Raw genomic sequence first — 21,994 nt, 5'->3', positions numbered from 1 at the left:
CGGTGCGCTCCCCCGCGGCAGCGCCCGGCCCGCCTCTCCCGGGGGCAGCTACCAAGGGATCGCCAGCGCCGCCGGGATGCAGAGCCGCCGGCGGTTTAAACAAATAGTCAATAAAAACCACAAATGCTTCCCATCTGCCGGGAGAGTGGGGACATCCCGGAGCGTTCGGGAAGGGGTTTGTGCCGCGCTTTGGTTGCGGCAAGCACATATAAATGAAGTATTCCGGCGGTGGCGCGGGGATGGCTCTGCCGGGGGCGCTTCGACTGCTGTTACCGGTCCCGCAGCGCTCCGAACGGCCTGTAACGGGTACGCTGCTGGAGAGAGGCGACAGCAAAAGCGCCGGAATGTGGTTTTCCGGTGTTGTTTTTTTGTCGTTTTATTTTGTTTTTTCCTGTTTTGTTTTGTATCTTTTGGTTTTAATTCGTTCACTTGCATGCTTTTTATTTTCTTAAACTCAACATTCGAAGCCCTTTCTCGCTCCGGGCCGCCGTTCTGTTTCTCGAGGCGGATCAGTTTCTCTGCGCGCTTCGCTTCCTGTGGTGCCGCGCTCCCCGTGGGCACCGGCGGGGCGGAGTGGGCCGTGCCCTGGCCGGAGGCACCGGCCGCCTCTGCCCCGGTAGCCCCTGGCCCGCCGTTAGCGGCGGTCAGCGGAGCCGCCGGGGCCGCGGGGACGGGCGGGGCTGGCCTCAGGCGCGGCCCCGGCAGCGCCCAGCCGGGGCGGGTCAAGGCGGGGCCGTGCGAGGCTCGCGGGGCCGGCGAAGGGAGCGGGCGGTGCCGTGCCCGCCTCCGCCCGGGGAGAGGCGCGGGAGGCGGCACCGGGAGGAGGCGGCCGGAACTGAGCTCGGGCGCTTCCGTCGCGCCCATGCGCTGCCGGCGGCCTCCGGGAGCAACAAAGGAGGGAGCCGGGGGGCCGCGGCCGGGCGGCCCCGGGGAGCCGCGGGGTGAGGAGCGGAGCGGCGGCGCCCCGGTGGGGCCCGGGCCTGGGCGCGGTGGAGCGGGGCGGGGGAGGCGGGAGCGGCGCGCTGCGGGCAGGAGGGGCCCCGCCGGAGGCCTGGGGCCGAGCGCGGCACCGGGAGGGCTGAGGGACGGGGGAGACGGCGCTGCGGCCGCTCACGGTGCCCCTGTTCGCAGGGCGGAGATGGGCTCGGCGTGACGGCGCCCTGGCAGCGGGGAGCGACCCGGGCGAGCAGCGCTGCGGCGGGGAAGGTGAGGGCGCGGGGTCCCGGGCTGGCTCGGCCGGAGCGAAACTGACGGGGATCCCCCAGGGGAGGAGGGAGATCGCCGGTCTCTGAAGCCAGATGTGATTTTAGGCTTCTTGAGGAGCGACACTGGCAGCCTGTGGCGGCGGGACAGCTGCAGGCGCCCCTGGCAGCGAGTCCCGCAGGGTGTGCCCGAGGGGAGCTGCAGGTTTGGGGCAGAGGGCAGGTGGTGACAGGTGAGCGGTGTCAGGAGCATCCCTGAGCCTGGAGCCTGGTGATGGGATAGGAAACCGCGCAGAACATGGGAATGGTGGTGCTGTGAAGAGCTCAATAATCCCTTTTATCTGTTAGTGCACTCCTGTCACAATGAGTGCTGTGCATGCTTGGTGTTGTATTTGTAAGTTAAATGTTACAGTTGTGGTTTTTGGAAAAGGTGGTCCTCTTCAATATGTTAGAAGAATGGATATAGGTGATGGGATAGCTGCTGTTTACAAGCTGTGTAAACTAACAAATACTTCTGTATTCTTTTGTAGGTGTGTTGATCTGGATTTTATGTACTGAAAGCTGATCTTTACTCCTCCAAGATGGCATTTGTTTCAGCACAAGGGCCTACGGTGGTGGACCAAACCACTTTGATGAAAAAATACCTTCAGTTTGTGGCTGCTCTTACAGATGTCAATACGCGTAAGAGACATTTTTCTTCTTGTAAATTGCAGCTTTTCGTTAGTTAGTTTCACAAGTGTTGCAGACTTGTTTGGACAATTGATGAAAGAGTGAAATCTGTCAAATTGACTTTGAAATTTGTTTGAGTTTTGATTTTTGAAGAAGCAAAATGATGAGAAACACTTATGTGAGCCAAAATGAGTGAGATGTGTGTGTGTTGTGTGCAGTTGTGTGGTGGTTGTTTGAGAGAGCTGTGTGTATTATAATTAGGCAGTGATGGCAAAACTGATAAGATCTGATTGCTTCTTTGATCAATAAGTTTGTTGTTTTCCGTCATGACCTAGTTTTACACTCACATTTTTCTGCTTGAATTTCCATTTGCAGCTGATGAAACCAAATTGAAAATGATGCAAGAAGTCAGTGAGAATTTTGAGGTAAATAAAAAGATAACCCCAAGCAATAAAACTCCCCTAACTTTCTGCAATGGCAGCCTTTCTTGTGCTTAATGTATATTAATTGGATTTCTGATGTAATGCAGGTAAAATATTAATAGTAGTATCCTGAGATTAATGATTTATATGGTTACAAGTCATTGATTCTAGGTTTGTATTTATGAATTAACCAGGTTGTTGAAGAATTACATTTGGACTTAGTGAGCTTCATTGCTAAATCTTTATTCATTAAGCATTTAAATAAAAGTGAAGTAAGAAATTTTTCTTCTATTTTTTGAATGCTATGAAATGCCTGTATTTAAAGCTTTCTTTTATTTAGTTCAAATGAGTATTATACTCTTGTGAAACAGAGGCTCTTCTGATTACTCCGAGTATTCCATGGTGTGGAAGTGAGAGAGGAGTTGTCAGATGCAGAATCTGACATCAGGAGTGGAGATGTCTCCAGTGCCATCTTTTGCATGGTGATGGACCATCTTTTTAGATGAGCAGCAGAGAAAATGTGAAACACAACTTAACCCAGCCTTGTGTTAGCAGAAATTTTACTTTAGTTCAATACTTAGTTGTTACGTGCCTGTTCTGAAGTTATAGCAAACTAAAATCATTCTTGTGGAGTTTTTTATCTGCTTAAGCTATTTCTGAAACAATTTATCTGACTAAAATAATAGTTTTGACTGCTTAGTCTGGTGACCTGTTAGAATCTGAAGATTTAGTTGATTCTCTTTGCTCTTCCCTTCAGTAGGGAAAGAATTGTATTTGTTTTGCTAATGTTCTCTTGGAAGTCATGTGGTTCTTTAGTGTCAGCAGATACTTAGTCACTGAATCTATTCAAGATTCACTGAAAATGTTTAATAATGGCTTTGAATGTAACTGAATGTAATCTGTGTGATGCCTATAACTCCCCATTTTTTGTTCCTAATTAGAATGTGACATCATCCCCTCAATATTCTACATTCCTGGAACACATCATCCCTCGGTTTCTCACCTTTCTACAGGATGGGGAAGTTCAGTTTCTGCAGGAGAAGCCAGCACAGGTAAACTGTGTGGAGCATTTCCTGCCTTTTTGCTGTCCTTGATTAACCTAACGAAATGATTTAAGACTTGCTAAAATTAGAGCTGTCATTTGGAGTGGAACTGAAAAAGTCCTGTTTCTAAATGAGTTACTTATAAACTTTGCTAATCTGTGCTGCTGTGGAAAAGGAGGAAAAGTAGGTGCAACAGAATTGGCTTTCTTACTAAAATATTGCACATTGTTGCAAGTTACTGACTTTACTGAAGGTTAGGAATGAAAGGCAAAAGTTGAATCTTTGTCATTAAATTCTTAAAATTGCATTCCTTAAAAAAAGTGTGATTTTCCAAGTGTAAATTAGTTAAATTTGCTTCATTCACATAGGTGGGTAGTAGGAAGAGTGATGTCTTTGTTCAAGCCTATGTCTACATGAAATAAAATGGCTTTTTTTCTATTTCAACATGCAGAATTATTAAGCTGAAAAAGATGCTGTAACTAATTGTTGGGTTTTTTGGGCTTTTCAAAAATTTCCGTCATATCATTATTTTTCCTTTTTTTTCTCTCTTTTTCTACAGCAACTCCGGAAGCTTGTGCTTGAAATAATTCACAGAATACCAACAAATGAACATCTTCGTCTTCATACCAAAAATATCCTGTCTGTGATGTTCAGATTTCTGGAGGTACTTTTTTGAAATATTTTCCTCTGTTTTCTTCATCTCCAGAGTTTGCTGGGGTAGGATTTTCAATAGCTGTGCTGCCGGAGCAGGAATGGAAAGACATTCTATATAAACTTCACCTGTGCCCTCTCTTACCACTTACAGGTTTTCTGCCTGTTCTCTTCTGCCCTCTAGAAACTTGGATTTTACAAATGCAGGGAGCTGTTCTTATGCTGGGTGGGATTTTCTGGCAGATAGCTGATTCTTGGGGGTTTGTTTTCTGTCTTGGAATTCACAGCGCTCTCATTTGAAGCTCACATGGGGGTCTCTGTTTGAGGGCAATGAGAGTAGATCTGATGGTACAGAGTGGTTGAAATGTCTGAGTTTTACTCCCCCAGGGGTAGATTTACTTTCAGCCAAACTCTGGGGCTGCAGGGTATCTAAGAAAAGGCATCTTGCTCACACAAACCCATATTAATGGGGCACTTTAGACTGTTGAGAAGAGTATAATTTTCCAGGGTTTTGAAGTACCCACTGAGTACTTGGAGAATTCAGCAGTGAGCTCACTAAAAAGTTTCTTTTTTGTTTTCCAGACTGAGAATGAGGAAAATGTACTGATTTGCTTAAGAATAATTATTGAGTTGCACAAACAGTTCCGACCAGCAATCACTCAAGAAGTAAGTCATAACTCTTGTTACATGGTACAAAACTTGCTGCCATGCTCTTCAGAATTGCTGTTTTGTTCACCTGGCTTGATTGGTTTGTTTTGCTGTTGTCCTTTTATGTTGTCTGACCTATTGTGGTAACCATATGTTTAATTTTTTCCCCTTTTTTAAATCTTAAACAGATTTTTAAAAGAGGATTCTAGCATAATGCTAGTACTTGGGGAAAAAACCACACTGTTAAAGCTTAGCTGTACTTGGTTTAAATATTTATGGACAATATGAGCAGTCTAAGGAATAAAATTCCCACACAAAGGAAGAGAATTGATGCCCTTTTAGTTTGTAAAGGAAAATCCTGAAAAAGAAATTTCCTGTGATTGACTTTTCCCTGCCTCCCTTCTTCTCTCCTGTGACTCATCAAGGGGAATTTGGAAGTTTGCATTGTTATTCTCTTGCTTTTTGCCTTGATTTTCTCTTGGAAAGACTTAGTTTTTCCATAGTAATTATACCTAACAACACTGTATTGGAACTATGTAAAGGTGATAGGTAGATCAGATTCTTTCCAAGTGAAAATTTGAATGAATACTAACAAAGCAGAAGGAGGTAGGAGAACACTTTCAGATTTTTTTCAGTTATCATGAAAAATGTGCTGTACTGAATGGAGTTTTATATATTTGTACTGTTAATACAGAGATTCTGAAGCTGTGGTTTTAAAATTCATTTAAAAAGTTTCTTTATGGTAACTGACTTCTTCCTTCCTAGATTCATCATTTTTTGGACTTTGTGAAACAGATTTACAAGGAGCTTCCAAAAGTAGTGGTAAGCTTTTTATTTCTTAAATCACCCTTGCTATAGTCAGAAAACTAGTTTTTATTTCTTAATTTTATCTCTAAAAGATACTGACGTAATTATTTTGCATCTAGTGATACAAAGTAAATATAGTTTTAGTGAACCCATTTATCAAAACTATGTCTAAAAATGGAGACATTTAGATTTTGCTTTGGAAAACCTTGTGTTTCTGGCTCACTGTTACTGGTGGGAGAAGATGAAGTGAGCTGGAGTTCTGCAGCAGGGTGAGGGTGGCTGCAGTGCTCTCCAGGTACCCAGATGTGTCTGTTTTTGAGGGAAGGGTGAGGTCCTGGAGGGAGGCTCCGGTGTGATCCTCCCTCCCTGATACAGAGTAACTCTTGGGATATTTTCCTTTAACTCTGCCTTGGCTGGGGACGTTTTCTGCTCGGTCTGGAGGGGAGGTTGCAGGGTGTGTGTCTGCCTGGGGAAGATGCTGCAGTGCAAACATCACTGCACAGAGGAGAAAACTGCTCCAGGGGAGGATTATATGGGGAGTTCTGAGGAGATGGATGGCCTTTCCACTGTCACTGGCATTGTGATATTTTCCTTCTGCTCTTTGCTTGTAGAATCGGTACTTTGAGAACCCTCAGGTGATTCCAGAGAACACTGTTCCCACTCCTGAGATGGTTGGCATGATTACAACCATTGTGGTGAAGGTGAACCCAGAGCGAGAGGACAGTGAAACGAGGACCGTGAGTGTTCTGACTGCTCTTAGCTGGGGGACTCTGTAGCACAGACCACAGATCATAATGCCAGGCAAAAATAACAGACTTTATTTTGGCTTGTTTTTCTTATCAAAACTTTTCTATAGAAGCTGATTGAAACACTTTCCAGGTATTTTCTATGCAGCTGTAATTACAGGATTTTCATTTAATGTAATACTCAATGCTTTTATGTTTTAAAAATGATATTGTTAAATATAGTGTTACTAAAATAAGCTGTTTCTGTAAAAATGTGTTTTACATACTCTTTTGAATTAATAATTAGACTGTTTATAAAGCATGTATTCTTTTTTTCAGCATTCAATAATTCCCAGAGGATCTTTATCACTGAAGGTCCTGGCTGAGCTACCTATTATTGTTGTTCTCATGTATCAGGTTAGTACACTTCAGTATTTTGCATGTAAATACTTCATTACTGAACAGCTCATGAAACTTTTGTTGGCTATCATATTAGCAAAAATGAATGTGATATACTTTTGAAATGAATATATCATCTAAAAATAAAGCTGGTGAGATGTCTTAATTTTTTTTTCTGATTAGCTCTCCAGTAATTTGCTGCAAGTGTGACTTGTGAATTTCTCTAATAATACTTTCTTTTTTTAAGCTCTACAAACTGAACATTCATAATGTAGTAGCTGAGTTTGTGCCCTTGATTATGAACACTATTATAATACAAGTTTCTGCTCAAGCAAGGTAAGAGCATTTAACAGTATTTTGATGATATTTGAGATAAACTGCTTAAATCTATCATTCAATATTGCTCAAAATATTTTTATCTTCTATCTTGTGATTTTTCATTCTGGTCTTATGCTTTTAATCTCAAAAGTAGCAATGATTATTTGACTAAAAATTACCAAGTTTCTGTAGGTGAAGTTATTGGCATTGTATGTCATTGTTAAAGTCCACAGTTGTGCAGTAGGTGCCAGTTTATTATTTGATAACAAGTTTTTTTTAAGATAGAGTTTCTGATGAAAATCCAGAAATCCATTGTCACAGACAGTGATGAAGACCCTGGGAGTGTGGACACTTGTCATTGCTTAATCTTTTTCCATGCCATCAATGATGGATCTGTGCTCTTCAAGGTGTAGCTTACATGAAGCTTTGTGATGTGTCAGGGATAGGCACTGCTTTTCCTGCCTCAGAGAGGGATGTTTCTAAAGAGCAGCAAGTGGTTCTGATCAGGACAAGATCTCTGCCTTTCCCTGTCTGCCTGGATGACCTGGTTAAGTGGCTGGAGCTTGAGAGAGACAGACAAGTCTGTGGGAAGGACTATTGCCTGGAGAAAAATTGGCCCCAGTTAGGGGAGCTGAGCCAAATGTGTGCTGCTTTGTATTGGCTTGGCTTTCTGTAGGAAGGTGCTGCTGGGAATCTGAATGGCAGAGGGCTTGCTGGAAATGGGCTGTTCCAGAGAGATTGTACTTTTTTAAGAAGCAAGAAATTCATTACAAGATGATGTAATTTGAAGCTTCACTGAATTTTCTGAGTGGAGGTACTAAAGGGGAGGAACAAAATTGTAACCACTGTTTGTTCCCTTTAATTTCAGACAGCATAAACTTTATAACAAGGAGTTGTATGCTGATTTCATCGCTGCTCAGATTAAAACATTGTCTTTCTTGGCTTACATTATCAGAATTTACCAGGTAGGATGAATTTTTAGAACTTTGGTATTTATTGCATCAGGTTTCTTGTTGCTTTATGGCAGGCAAGTGACCTGCATGTCTGCAATGCATCAGGGGTTGGAGATGGGAGCATTTCTGTAGAATATCTGGAGGTGGAGCTGTACTTGGTTATCCTTTCAAAAGTATCCTCATATGAATACAAAGTTAAAATATGCCATCCCTCCTCTCTGGGCATTTATGGAATGTGTTTTAGTTTTAGGATGAGATTTTGCAAGAGAAACTAGTGAATTTTAATGGAGTGCTATTTTGCAAATGTAACACAAACCTTAAGAGTAGAACGTTGTAGTAGTTGTACTCATGTTACTCTTTTTATTGTAGGAATTAGTGGCTAAATATTCTCAGCAAATGGTAAAAGGAATGTTGCAGCTGCTCTCCAATTGTCCAGCTGAAACAGCACACCTCAGGAAGGAGCTCCTGATTGCTGCCAAGCACATCCTGACAACAGACCTGAGGAGCCGTATGTAGCACTCTTTACAAGTGTACCTGTAAACTGGAAAGATTTCTGCTATTTCTGTCAATTCTAGAGGCAGATTACTTATTTATATTGGACTATCACAAGATACCAGGCCAAATGGAATTGTTGTGTGCAGAGTTGCCCAATTTGTCATTTCCAGTAACTCAGTTACATACAAAAAGTTTTTCAAAGTTGTAAATAACCTGAGCACTTTTTTCTCTCTTTGCAAATACAATTGGCTTTGACTGGGTACTGCAGTGTTACTCAAGGGGCAGGTGTCAGTGGAGTAGACAGTCACAAGAGATTGTTTGAAAATTTCCTTGTAAATGGCACTGCCTTTTATAAGCTTCAGGAATTTAGGGATAAAATCACTTTCTAACTTCAGGTTTAAATACTAAAGTTAAGTGGTCTAATGCTGAACTATCTTATTTTGATTATTTCCTTTGCCAGTTGTTGTGTATGGCTTTTTCATTTTTCTGTTTTTTAAATTCTAGAGTTTATTCCATGCATGGACAAGCTGTTTGATGAATCTATCCTGATTGGCTCTGGATACACTGCCCGGGAGACGCTGAGGTATGAGAAAATTCAGAGTAATGATCTGAGTGCCTGCCAGGGCTGCTTGAAAATCATTAATATTTACAGCAGCTTCTGTATAGGATCCTAAATCTTTGCTTCAAATAACTAATTTTACTAGATTGTTTTATTGGCAGAGCTTCTGCTGCTGTAATGGTGGCTTTTGTTTAACACTGATGGCACAGCATAGTAATGTGAGTGTAGGACAAAATAAGAAAAATGGGTGAATGAAGATGATTTCAGTTTTTTGAATTGTGGAGGACAACAAAAACAGGGAAACCAACTCAGTATCTGCCCAATATTTCATGAAACACCCTAAATCTTATGTCTGGTGTAAAATCTGAATGAGATTTAAACTGTTTTGTCAATGAATTTTTTAAAACTAACGTCTTTGCAATTGAAAATGTAAATGGAGAGAATACCATTCTGTGTCTTCAACAGTCTAAATTTTAGGTGAGCTTGCTGACCAAATTAGTATCTGAACTAGAAGAATGATTTCTTTTTGTTTAGTTATCAAATGTGCCTTACTGACAACATGTATTAGATTTAGAAGTATTTTCTCTGCTAGAATAATTTATGATTAATTATGAAACAGATTACCAGCACTGCTCAAAATGTGGCTAACATGCATGTTAACTGCATGTAGATGAAAATATGTGGTGGGATGTTCTGCAGTGAAGAAAGAAAGATCAGAGAAGCAATACCAGAGTTGTGGGATAGATTGATGCATCGTTGGTTAAATTGCACAGCTTAAAATTTCCTCCTGTAACCAGAAAGGCCTTGTGAGCTCTGGGTTTGCATATGGAAACAGAAAACTTACATTGAGAAATTTGGGAGTACCTCCAGGCAGTAATTATATGTTTAGTCAAATTGACACCATTTTTAGCTGTGCTCAATGTATTTTCCTCATTGCTTGTTTTGGCTGTAGACCCCTTGCATACAGCACCCTGGCAGACCTGGTCCATCACGTCCGGCAGCATTTGCCTCTCAATGACCTCTCCCTGGCTGTCCAGCTGTTTGCCAAGAACATTGATGATGAATCCTTGCCAAGCAGTATCCAGACCATGTCTTGCAAGCTCCTGCTAAATTTGGTAGACTGTATCCGGTCTAAAAGTGAACAGGAAAATGGAAATGGTAGAGACATCCTTATGAGAATGCTGGAGGTATTGATCTGTTTAAAGCATTTGATAATTGCTTGGATATCCTGTTTTGTAGTATGTTGTCAATCACATTTTACTTTCTCCTTTCTTCAGAAATGAGAATGTGTAGGAACAACCTGTGTACTGTATTTCACTTCAGTTCTTCAGAGAAGGGCTCTTTAAAATGCTCTGCAGCTGGGATATCTCAAGTGTAGTGGAGATGCTTTGTCAACTCAGCTTCAATCAGTGGCTAGTTTCAAAGCAGGAAATTGAATGCCTGTTTTGAGTAGCTTGTTTTTTTAAAAAATAAATTTGTTCTAAATTTTAGTTATAATTTTTTTGTTGTATAGGATTATGCTAGAATTGTATTTTTTAATGCCTTCTGGTTATGGGTGTGCTTTTTGGTGTGTGTTTTTTTTTTTAAGCCCTGAAAGAGAATCTTCACACAGGTCCATGGCATGGCACAATACAATCTTTACAATTATGAAGACCTAATGATCCTTTTTAAGGGTCTTTATATGGAGGGTTTTTTTTTTTTTGTATTTTTGAAAATCAAGGATGCACTAATTGTTCAAAGAGGGCAAACTAGTTTATTGATACATTTAAAAACATTTGCTGTCATTTGAATGACTTCAAAAATACCTGAAAGTTTTATTGATCTCACTATGCTGATTTGAAATATTAGTGCTCTTAAATTTAGGATGATTTTTGAAAAAGCAACTTATTGTCTTTTTCTTTCCCCCCCTCCCTGCTGTTTGATCTGCCTCTCCTCCTTTGCCTTAGGTGTTTGTTCTGAAGTTCCACACCATAGCACGCTACCAGCTCTCTGTCATTTTTAAGAAGTGCAAGCCCCAGTCCGAGCTCGGGGCGGCTGAAGCCGCCTTGCCTGGAGTGCCCACAGCAGCCAACGCAGCTCCTGTTCCTGTCCCATCTCCTGCCCCAGCCACTCCTGTGGCCCCTGCACCTGTACCTGTGTTTGAAAAACAAGGGGAGAAAGAAAAAGAAGACAAGCAGACATTTCAGGTCACGGATTGCCGGAGCTTGGTGAAAACTTTGGTCTGTGGGGTCAAGACGATCACGTGGGGCATCACCTCGTGCAAAGCTCCTGGTGGTAAGACTGCATATTTAATTGCATTCATCTCTCATAATTCTGCAGAAAAAAGCCTCTCTAGAATGAAAGCAAAAAGTATTTTTAATGCTGAACTATCTTATTCTTCTTTCAGAAGCACAATTCATTCCAAATAAGCAGTTGCAACCTAAGGAGACTCAAATCTATATAAAACTGGTAAAATATGCAATGCAAGCGTTGGATATTTATCAGGTGTGTAACCTGCCCACATAGCACTTCTATTTGTACAGTTGCTGTATGTAAGATCTTTTAATAAGGATTTATTTGTCAGCTAAAACACAGATTATACATATAGTGTATTTTCACTAAGTCTCTAATTGGGACCACAACTATTGAGAAATGTTCAATATGAAGAATTAATTTCAAAAGTGAATTTCAACCTACTTAGTATTTGCAAGCAACAGGTTTTTTTCTCAACAGCCATTTTTGTCTGTTCATGCAGGCAGGTCAGACTGGAAATAATAGTCTTTCATGTAATGAATTAACTCTTTCCTTGAAAGAGGTAGTTTAGCTAACAGTTGAAGCATTCACATGTCTGTGTTTGTCTTCTGTAGTTGCACAAAATACTAACGAAATGTAAATGTGTTTGATTGGGTGTTAAGTAATTTACAAATACATTGATATCTCCTACTGTTGCCTTTCTCTATTTCTAACTTTCTAGTTTTAAAATCTGTTCTGAAAACACTCAATTTTAGTATTTTTGTCATGGCTGGCTCTTGTGCCCAATTTTTACTTGTGTGGGGCTTGCATGTAAAACCCATAAAATCTCAGTTACTTTCAAAAGCTGTTTTAAGAATGATGGAGAATAAGCCACTCAAATTCTGTAACCAGTATGTGTGTTTTCTCAATTGCTGTAGGTGCAAATAGCAGGAAATGGACAGACATATGTTCGAGTTGCAAACTGTCAGACAGTCAGGATGAAAGAGGAAAAGGAAGTTCTGGAGCATTTTGCTGGTGTGTTCACCATGATGAACCCTTTAACTTTTAAAGAAATCTTTCAAACTACTGTTCCTTACATGGTGGAGAGGATCTCTAAAAACTATGCTCTTCAGGTATGTTACTGTTTGCTTTTTAAATTGATAATGACGGCATGTAGGAAAGAGCTTATGCCTTGAGGTACATTGACTGATGTAGAATTTAAAATAATAATTTTGAAATTAGCACGTGAGAATTAAAGCAGTCTATATAAAGAATAGTCTATGAAAATAATTTAAAAATGGATTTTCAAAAAACCTTACCTAAGTGATTCAATACAAACATGAACACATCAGTTTAGAAGATATATATTCTTCTAGAATGGACTTCATTTTTGCAAAATACTGAACTTTGTGGACTTGTTTTGTTCAGCTTGTTGTGCTAATGTTCTGCTGTTTTACAGAATGCAAATCCTATAACATCCATTTAAAATTTAACCTGAGACTTCACTATTAGGCTACATACATTGTTGTTTTCCACTGAGGACAAACAGAATCACTTGGGTAGCAGTGGAGATGGGGAAAGAAATTTATTTTAGGTTTTTTTTTAATTTATTCTTTTGTTCTATGCATTTATTCTTTTGTTCTTTTTATTACAACAGTAATAAGTTCTTTGTGGTTTCCTTTTATAGATTGTTGCTAATTCTTTCTTGGCAAACCCTACTACCTCTGCTCTCTTTGCAACCATTTTGGTGGAGTATCTTCTGGATCGTCTGCCAGAAATGGGCTCTAATGTGGAACTCTCCAATCTGTATCTCAAGCTGTTCAAGTTAGTCTTTGGCTCAGTTTCACTATTTGCAGCTGAAAATGAACAAATGCTGAAGGTAAAGGTCATTTGTTTTAAAAATAAGTCTGCTTTAAAAACAGCACTCTTAAGAGTTTTTCACAGTAACATTTGGGAGTAATTTAATGTTTGACACACTATTTGTGACATATCTCCATTTCTTTCCAAATTCCAAGTACATTATCTTGTTTATATGAGATGGTTTCTGTGAATATTTTCTTCATATTTGAAACTACGGAGTGATGTACTAATTCTGAGTATAAATGGCTGATACATGACTGTGGTCTGTGATTGCCGTAAGCCCATGTAACTTCATGGTCAGGAGATGCACAAATTCTTGCATATTTTCTCCCTTTGTTTCTGTATTAACTTAAGAATTTTGCTTGGATTGAAATCAGTTTTTTGTGTGTTGGTGAATCTTGTTCACTCATGTCATATTCAGTGTCATGTACCTCTTGAGTTGATTTTTCTATGCTCTTGGGAAGCCTGGGCTTGAGGAATGCTATTCTTTCTATTGACAACATATTATGTATGCCAAGGATCTATTTATGTTGATGAGATCATCTCATTATTCAGTGAATTTAGAAATGCTGAGCTTGTAGCAAGAGTGCACTTCCCTCATAAAAGCAGCAGCTGCCTGTATCTAGAAAAGACATTAAGAATTTAATGGAACACTGATTGTTCTCTCATACTTTCTCTTTGTTTTTTTTCCTTGTACTTTGTACCAAACGAAATTTCTGATGCAGGTAACTGTAGAAAAGAGTGGGGATTACCAATTTCCCAGAATCTTTGAAAACTAACAGTAATATAAAGCAATATTCATATAGTCTTGATTTAAATCATGCAATTTGTCATCAGAATCAAGGTCATTTGGGTTTTATAAGATATGGTGAAGTTTAAAGAGTGTAATTTACTACCTTCACAGTTTCATGCTTCTGTTACTTTTTTTTGTTTCTGTAGGATGAATGGTAGGGGCCTTGGGCAGACAATTTAATTGAATGATGAGGGCTGTTTGCAGCGTTTGCATAGCAATGTAGAAAGCTTTTTAGATGTTATTAATATCCAGACACGTTGCTGTTTGTCTCTAGTCCATGAGATTACTGGTATTCATCAACTATTTTTAATAAATCTTGTAAGGTATTCATGTCCTTTGCTCTAGAAAGGCCACCAGTTCCAAAGCCTCTTTTACTTGAGGGAGTTTGCTTTCAAAATTAAATTTTAGCATTAACAACTAAGGGTGAAATTAGATCAGGGGTAAATTAATATTGATGAGTGTCCTCTCTTCTCATTCTGACACCTCTGATTTCTGCTCCCCATTCCCAGGTACGTGAGAGGAAATATTTTCTCGTTGTGTCAGATTTGCAGAATCTCATGCTAAACTCTTGTACAGTATGATGATGACAAAATTGGTACTTTATTAATCTTCAAGCTTTATTTTCTTTATAGCCACATTTGCACAAGATTGTGAACAGCTCTATGGAACTTGCACAGACTGCCAAAGAGCCCTATAACTATTTCCTGCTGCTCAGAGCACTGTTCAGATCTATTGGAGGAGGCAGTCATGATCTGTTATACCAAGAATTCTTGCCGCTGTTACCAAACTTACTGCAAGGTAGAACAACCCCTTCTTTCCCTGCCCCAGCTTCTGATTTTTTTATGTGAATAGTAGTAATAAAGTTATGCTATGTAGTTGAAAACCCCTCAAAACTAAAGCCCTACCCCTGACAAGTAGCTTCTGATTTTGAGTTTAGTGATTGATTTAAATACCTTGAATGTGCTTATTTTCATTTACTATCAGCTGCTTCAGGCTCCATAGTTTTGGCTGCTTCACAATTTCTGCTGCTTGTTTATCTTCTTTTCATTGTGGGGCTGTTGGGGTTTTCTTGTTTGTTTCTTTTACTTGTTTGGGGTTTTTTTTTCCAATGGGTAACTTTGTTGGCATAAAGCATTTGGGGGATGAGTGAGCAGGTGAAGCAATGCTCACTGGCCACCACTGGTTTTGTGGGGAGAACATGGCAGTGAAGCTCTGGCTGTTCTGCAGTTGAGGGCATGTGTGTGCACCTGCAAGGGCATGATAAATAGAAATTCAAGTAGTGCCAGACTGCAAAAAGAAATGGAAATAACAATCAGTTTGATTAATTGAGCATTTATTCTTGCAAGAACTCTGTTCCAGAAATACTGAGATTGAGGTAGGAAATGTGGAGAGCTACTTAAACCTAAGGACATGCTAATCAGAGTCGTTGCAGGACTGTAGACTGGTTTAGATCTGCAGCTTTAGGGACAGTTTTTATTGTAGTTAGCAAATATATATGTTATCAATAAATCATTATGTAAAACTCATGCCAGTAGATTTATGGAATATGTGAAATCTTTATGGGGAGAAAAAACACTTGGGGAGTGTGCTTAGTCTGTATGGGGCAATTAACGCACTTGAACTCACTGAATGTTTCTTTTCAGGATTTGAAATATTTTTTTTAAAAGTTCTGTGTGGGTTTATTTTTTATTGTTACAAGGCTGAGGTTTGAGTCAAATTATCTTTTTTCCTTTTCTATCTGCTGTATTCAAATGCTGCCTTGTTGAGTCTAGTATTAAACTCTAAAATATGCATAGATGCTTTTTCTTCTCTATGTGTGTACATAAAAAAGCATTCACTGCTTGACATCCTTAGATGTAAGTTAGAATAATGAATGGTATTAATATTTTGTAAATTCATTATTTACAAAGCCGTAAGCTCTACAGTGTCTAAAAACATCAGATTCTCCTGAATTGAGGAAATAGCAATTTTGAACAGCAAACTGTGGACTTTTTCCTGTGAGTGTATAACTTATCCTTAACTTTCAGGACTTAATATGTTGCAAAGTGGCCTTCACAAGCAGCACATGAAGGACTTGTTTGTGGAGCTGTGCCTCACCGTGCCCGTTCGTCTGAGCTCGCTGCTGCCCTATCTGCCAATGCTCATGGACCCCTTGGTGTCAGCCCTCAATGGATCCCAGACCCTGGTCAGCCAGGGCCTAAGAACTCTGGAACTGTGTGTGGATAACTTGCAGCCAGACTTTCTGTATGACCACATTCAGCCAGTTCGAGCCGAGCTCATGCAGGTAAATATGTTGTTTCCTCTTAGGCCACAAGAGGTCACTGATTTGCTGAATACCATCAGAAATTTGTGCGGAGCTTTGGTTACAAAAACTTGAAAAATCTGTCATGAAACCCGTGCCAGTCTGATGTGAGTGTAGAAGGATAGTTGGTGTTGTGCTGTTAAGCTGAAAACTTAGAAGTGAATGAATAGTTTCTCTTGTGCACTTTGTTAAATGGTTACATTCTATTTACCTTTTTTGCTTCTATATTTCAAAACCAGCTCTGAGCTGAATTCAGTTCAGCCTTAATTGTCCTGCTTTTGTAATTAACAATGTTGTTTAATATTCATCATAAACATGAAACTACACTTCAAGATAGCAGAGATTTTCTAGCTGATGACAGTAATCTAATCTAAAACTGCATTTAGGACCACCTTGTTACAAAGCACTTGGGCTGTTGTGAACTGAGACTGCTGATATTCAGCCTTGATAAGAAGCTTATGCGGGGTCAGTTTCCCAAATACAAGAATAAAGTGTTTTCCCTGACCTTTTTTTTACATTACAACTTGAAAGATGTTGGAGTAAGATTTTTTTTTTTTACATGAACAATGTTGAAGTAAGCCTGGCCTGCCCATGTACCTTAAACCCCCAGGCTTTGTGGAGAACCCTGCGCAATCCTGCTGACAGCATCTCCCACGTGGCTTATCGTGTGCTTGGGAAATTTGGTGGAAGTAACAGGAAGATGTTGAAGGAATCACAGAAACTACAATATGTGGTCACAGAAATCCAAGGACCCAGTATTACAATTGAATTTTCAGACTGTAAAGCATCCATTCAGCTCCCAATGGAAAAGGTAAGGGCTTAAGTTACTTTCAGTGCTGAGAAACTAACTGTAAAAGTATCTGTCTGGAAGTTCTTTCTTGATTTTTTTTTCTATAAACTGTGGAAGATTTCACCCCCAAAATAACAGATTTAGGCATATGGTACTGGTCTTACAAAGGAGTAGGATAGGGAGCTAAACTGGCCCAAATAAATGTTTTCACAGAATGGGCAAGGTTGGAACTCCTGATATATTACTTAGGTTAGGAGCAGGATCCTCATTTAGAAGTCCCTATTTGCTTTATGAAATGTATCAAAACTTTACTGTAGAATTTCTTCAGGGGTGGTTTTTCTCATGACTCCAGTGATTTGGTTTTGTTTGCTGTCTCTAGAAGCACTTTGTGCTGTACTGGCTTTCATCTGGCAGTCACGGTGTATCACAAGTGCTTAGTTCTCACTAATTACAGCAATCTAATATCTGAGAGTGAAGCTGGATTCTGAGATAATTTGGTCTGTAGAGTTTTAATACTTACCTTTCAATTAGACTTCCATAAGTAGATACCATCTGAATGTAGTAAGCAATTTTCTTCACAGGCAGCTGGCTCTCTGGCTCCATCCAGCCAACAGGCTTAAAAATAGCTTGGAAAAGTGATTCTTAAAATGCAGATTACTGATTTCTCCACTGTACTGAAGCTGATGAATTGACTACATATAAATACTGTAGTTGCTGACATTTACCTGTCCTGCCAGGTTTAATTCAAACTTAATTTTCCAAAGGATTTTAGCATCTAACATTGATATGGAGCAATCTGCAGCTGCTCAGTGTTGACCAAGAAAGTGTTATCTGCTGAAGACTTTGTATCTATGAAAAGGAAATGTCAAAGTACAAAGAAAAAAAAGGTGGAATAAATTGAAAACAAGAAATCATTGTTTTCTTTTAGTGCCCTGGTAGACTTTTGTGGTCTGTCCAGAACTTATTTTTCTTTTCATTGAGATGCTGTGATAAAAACTTGGGATGATAAGTTAAGTAAGTGGAAATACCAAGGAAGGAAAATGCCCACTTTGTAGCAGGGGCTTTTTCTGCATAAACTTATTAAGCATGGATGGCTAGATTTAACTTGTAATTGATAATTTCCTTTTTCATGCATTCCAGAACAATTTTTACAATTTTTGCCTTTTTTTTTTTTTTTTTTTTTACTTAATGCCCATCACATTTATCTTCCTGTCTTTTGTTGGAAAAGGATAGAAATTAGGCAGTTGTGCTTTTATGTATTATCTCTATATACATAAGCACAAAATAAAAATTTCTCAAAGAGATGTACTCCCCTTTTTTAATCATCTTCATGTCTTAAAAGATTGATTTGAATTATTCTCAAATGTATTAAATCTTGCAAAGGAAGAGTACTATTTCCATTAAATAAGTGGGGTTGAGAAGTTGCTTACAGGGACGTTTCATCATGCATGGAAAGGTACCATTTATATATGGGTATAAATGCATTGTATACATACAGTATAAAGGGATTTGACACAGCAATTATTGCTGAAGGGAAGACAAGGAAAATTTCTTTTTGGGAAAGGGGAGGGACACAGTGAAGGTTTATTTCACTCATAGCTTGAAATGCTTTCTGACCATGGAGGTAAATGTATCTGCCATGGAACTTAGCAAGTACAAAAGCTCAGAAAATACCATGGTGTTTTCAAGCCATGCTCTCAGACCCTCTCTGCATTTCCTAACTCGGGCTCTCCAAACCGTGCCTACTTTGAAAGCTACTTTTAATATATATTAATGATTCTATTCTTTTGATTAATGACCTTATGGTAAATGCCAAGAGTAAGAAGTGTGTGGGTTCTCTTGTTCCATTGCAGGCCATTGAGACAGCCCTGGACTGTCTGAAGAGCGCCAACACGGAGCCCTATTACCGCAGGCAGGCCTGGGAGGTCATCAAGTGCTTCCTGGTGGCCATGATGAGCCTGGATGATAACAAACATGCATTGTACCAGCTCCTTGCACACCCCAAGTATGACAATTCTTTAAACGTAAATGTGTATGTAAGATTTATGGTGTCTTTGGAGTAATCTAGTTTAGAGACAGTGATTAGTCTGTGCAATTCATGGGGTTTTTGGCTGCTGGTGAAAAGGAGTTTTGTTAGCATGTTTTTTAATGCCAGTGACATGTTAATGTTTCATAGTTTTAATTTTCTTCCCTTAATTACAATCCTGTGTATAATCTATTACATATGATCAGTGTGATTAATGTTAGTTTCATTTATTTAAATAAATGGAATATTCTGGTGCTTAATTGTATTTTAGAGATTAATTTAGATTGTGACATTTTGTATGTACATCTAAGCTTTTACTAAAGTGAAAGACAAAATTCAGCTTCATTTAGTGACTAAGCTATAGCACAGTCACACGCAGCCTCTGTTTATCTTGGTGTGGGAGCCTTTTGTTAGAGCTTTTCTTACATATTTTGCAATTTTAGTCATTGATATTTCACGAGTGTATTGCTTTTAGACAACTTTAACATCTTTGCCCAAGAAGTGTGGGCTGACTTTGACTCTTGCAATGTAGTAAGTGTAGCTAAAGAGCATAGTAGCTTTCATAGTTTGGGCTTGTTAGACTTGACATAAATATAGCTTTGCAATGAATAAGTTTTGTTGGGCAGTGATTTGATAAAAAATGTTTCAATCATTCAAGATTAAAATCAAATGTCATTTTAAAAAAGGGAAAAATGTCAAAATATTGAAAATGACATTCTGTAATTGAGTTGCAGTGTGATGCCTGTATACCTATTATTGTATATACGTGGCTTCTTCTGAACCACTGGCTTTAAATGTTCCTGATGAAATTGAGCTATCCATCATGCTGGAGACCAGTGGCTGACAAAATTAATTCGTGCTAAGCGAACTGGTCTGGCTCTATCAAAATGAGGGGAAAACAGGAGGTGGAGAAGGAGTTGGATATGGAGAGCAAACTTTGAATGAACTTTGAGCTGGGGGGTGCTGCAGTTCGGGGCTCTGTTGAACACAGCCTTTTGTTCCAGCTTCACAGAGAAGTCCATCCCCAGCGTGATCATCTCGCACCGCTACAAGGCCCAGGACACACCGGCGCGCAAGACCTTCGAGCAGGCCCTGACCGGGGCCTTCATGTCGGCCGTCATCAAGGACCTGCGGCCCAGCGCCCTGCCCTTCGTGGCCAGCCTCATCCGCCACTACACCATGGTGGCCGTGGCTCAGCAGTGCGGTGAGTGAGGGGACATGGCTCTGGGAGTCCAGGGGAGCTGGGCACAGCTCAGTGCTTGTACACACAGTGCAGTGAGTGAGGGGACATGGCTCTGGGAGAGCTGGGCACAGCTCAGTGCTTGTACACGCAGTGCAGTGAGTGAGGGGACATGGCTCTGGGAGAGCTGGGCACAGCTCAGTGCTTGTACACACAGTGCAGTGAGTGAGGGGACATGGCTCTGGGAGAGCTGGGCACAGCTCAGTGCTTGTACACACAGTGCAGTGAGTGAGGGGACGCAGCACAGGTCGCTGCTTTTATACGCAGTGTGGCGAGTGAGGGGACACAGCTCTGGGGCTCCAGGGGACCTGGGCACAGCTTGCTGCTGTTACACACAGAGCAGTGAGTGGGGGGACACGGCTTTGGGAGTCCAGGGGAGCTGGGCACAGCTGAGTGCTTTTACACACTGAAATCACAATATTGCACTTGCTTCTGGGTAACTACACTGGAATTTTGTTTTAATTCTTTGGAGCAGTGGGAATTATTAAACAAATTTTAGAAAGAAACCAGTCGCCTAATAATGCTCTGTAAGTGCTACAGCAATGAAATAACTGCAGCATGGAACAACTTATATAGTTCCAGAGCATTTGTGTAACTTAATACTCACAGTACTATTTGCAGATGGTCTTTAATTAGGTTGTTTCCAGTTGTGGTTTTGAAGGACCTTTAGGGGAACTAAGTAAATGTTGGAGCATTGCAGTGTCTTATATCCAGGAAGAAAACTTTTTGTTTGGGCTGTATGACAAGTAATTTGGTAAAAAGCATATTATGAGCATATCACTCTTCATTATCACATTAATGTAACTGGGATTTTTATGGCTCCTCAGTTTTAATTAATCTTCTTGCAGTGCATAGTCTAGTGCATAGAAGAAGATATTCAAGTAGATGTAATCTTTTTTTCTTCTAAGAGTGATGGATGCCTTACAATCCATTTATATGCAAATAGGCCCAGGGCTTACTGGTTTTGCCATCAGCTAGTCCGAGGAGGAGTAGTAAAATCTAATTAAAAGACTATTCATATTGAAATATCCATTGTTTTATCTTTATTTCCCCTCCCCCCCATTCCCTGTTACAAATTCCAGGTCCTTTCTTGCTGCAGTGCTACCAGGTTGGGAGCCAGCCTAGCACAGCCATGTTTCACAGTGAAGAAAATGGGTCCAAAGGCATGGATCCCTTGGTGCTTATTGATGCCATAGCAATCTGCATGGCATATGAGGAGAAGGAGCTCTGCAAGATAGGAGAGGTGGCCCTAGCAGTGATATTTGATGTTGCAAGCATCATCTTGGGTTCAAAGGAAAGGGTAAGATTTTTAAAAGTGCATTGAAATGATTGAGTTTTCAGTCAATGCCATTTTGCTTCTAAAATTTTGGAGGCTACCAGTAAGCCGAGAAAAGGAAACTGATCAATTTCTTTGTTTCCAGGCTTGTCAGCTTCCCTTGTTTTCATACATTGTGGAACGTTTGTGTGCTTGCTGCTATGAACAAGCTTGGTATGCTAAACTAGGAGGTGTTGTGTCCATTAAATTTCTTATGGAACGACTGCCACTGATCTGGGTCCTCCAGAACCAGCAGACTTTCCTGAAGGCACTTCTCTTTGTTATGATGGACCTAACTGGAGAGGTATGTCATGAATGAATTTCATCAAATAGTGTGGAGAAAATTTCTGGCCTTAAATCACACAGATTGAACTCTTAGTAATCTTGATTTCACTGAACTTCAGAATGCATTTTACCTGCAAGAGTTAGTGAATTCTAGTCATTTTAACTCAAACCAAGATCTGAAGTTAGGAATGAGGTCAGATTTTTCCACATAACTTTGCTGGAGTTTTTCAGCTTACACTTGCTGCTTTCAGAGTAGAAATGTACAGGCCACATGTAGATCC

General features: G+C 40.1%; 2 protein-coding genes across 4 annotated transcripts in view; one reads left to right on the top strand and one right to left on the bottom strand.

Annotated features, from left to right (window-relative positions):
* Nucleotides 1–48: 48 nt before the first annotated feature.
* On the bottom strand, nucleotides 49–1,203 carry LOC141731067 (uncharacterized). Its single transcript, XM_074553335.1, has 2 exons — nucleotides 1,132–1,203; nucleotides 49–941 (listed from the first exon to the last, which is right to left on the bottom strand). Exon 2 carries the CDS (start codon nucleotides 862–864, stop codon nucleotides 49–51), a length of 816 nt encoding a protein of 271 aa, XP_074409436.1. The 5' UTR covers nucleotides 865–941; nucleotides 1,132–1,203.
* Nucleotides 825–21,994, top strand: part of TRRAP (transformation/transcription domain associated protein) — a 75,205-nt gene continuing 54,035 nt past the window's right edge. Inside the window, exons 1-26 of one of the 3 annotated variants that reach the window (XM_074553334.1) lie at nucleotides 891–941; nucleotides 1,132–1,206; nucleotides 1,733–1,883; nucleotides 2,247–2,296; nucleotides 3,235–3,345; nucleotides 3,896–4,000; nucleotides 4,570–4,653; nucleotides 5,401–5,457; nucleotides 6,054–6,179; nucleotides 6,507–6,584; nucleotides 6,814–6,902; nucleotides 7,753–7,849; nucleotides 8,207–8,345; nucleotides 8,837–8,915; nucleotides 9,844–10,078; nucleotides 10,838–11,165; nucleotides 11,278–11,375; nucleotides 12,041–12,235; nucleotides 12,790–12,981; nucleotides 14,388–14,553; nucleotides 15,783–16,039; nucleotides 16,668–16,868; nucleotides 18,701–18,852; nucleotides 19,878–20,077; nucleotides 21,196–21,413; nucleotides 21,535–21,732. In XM_074553334.1, coding sequence (XP_074409435.1) covers nucleotides 1,784–1,883; nucleotides 2,247–2,296; nucleotides 3,235–3,345; nucleotides 3,896–4,000; nucleotides 4,570–4,653; nucleotides 5,401–5,457; nucleotides 6,054–6,179; nucleotides 6,507–6,584; nucleotides 6,814–6,902; nucleotides 7,753–7,849; nucleotides 8,207–8,345; nucleotides 8,837–8,915; nucleotides 9,844–10,078; nucleotides 10,838–11,165; nucleotides 11,278–11,375; nucleotides 12,041–12,235; nucleotides 12,790–12,981; nucleotides 14,388–14,553; nucleotides 15,783–16,039; nucleotides 16,668–16,868; nucleotides 18,701–18,852; nucleotides 19,878–20,077; nucleotides 21,196–21,413; nucleotides 21,535–21,732 — 3,555 coding nt within the window. In that variant the 5' untranslated portion in view covers nucleotides 891–941; nucleotides 1,132–1,206; nucleotides 1,733–1,783. Of the gene's footprint in view, nucleotides 942–1,131; nucleotides 1,207–1,732; nucleotides 1,884–2,246; nucleotides 2,297–3,234; nucleotides 3,346–3,895; nucleotides 4,001–4,569; nucleotides 4,654–5,400; nucleotides 5,458–6,053; nucleotides 6,180–6,506; nucleotides 6,585–6,813; nucleotides 6,903–7,752; nucleotides 7,850–8,206; nucleotides 8,346–8,836; nucleotides 8,916–9,843; nucleotides 10,079–10,837; nucleotides 11,166–11,277; nucleotides 11,376–12,040; nucleotides 12,236–12,789; nucleotides 12,982–14,387; nucleotides 14,554–15,782; nucleotides 16,040–16,667; nucleotides 16,869–18,700; nucleotides 18,880–19,877; nucleotides 20,078–21,195; nucleotides 21,414–21,534; nucleotides 21,733–21,994 lie in introns of all 3 variants that reach the window. The other 2 variants (XM_074553332.1, XM_074553333.1) reach the window with 2 other exon arrangements.

The sequence above is a fragment of the Zonotrichia albicollis genome, chromosome 16 (assembly GCF_047830755.1).
Source record: "Zonotrichia albicollis isolate bZonAlb1 chromosome 16, bZonAlb1.hap1, whole genome shotgun sequence".
NCBI lineage: Eukaryota > Metazoa > Chordata > Aves > Passeriformes > Passerellidae > Zonotrichia > Zonotrichia albicollis.
Note: the sequence above shows the minus strand (reverse complement) of the source record. Positions and strands in the feature narration are given on the sequence as shown.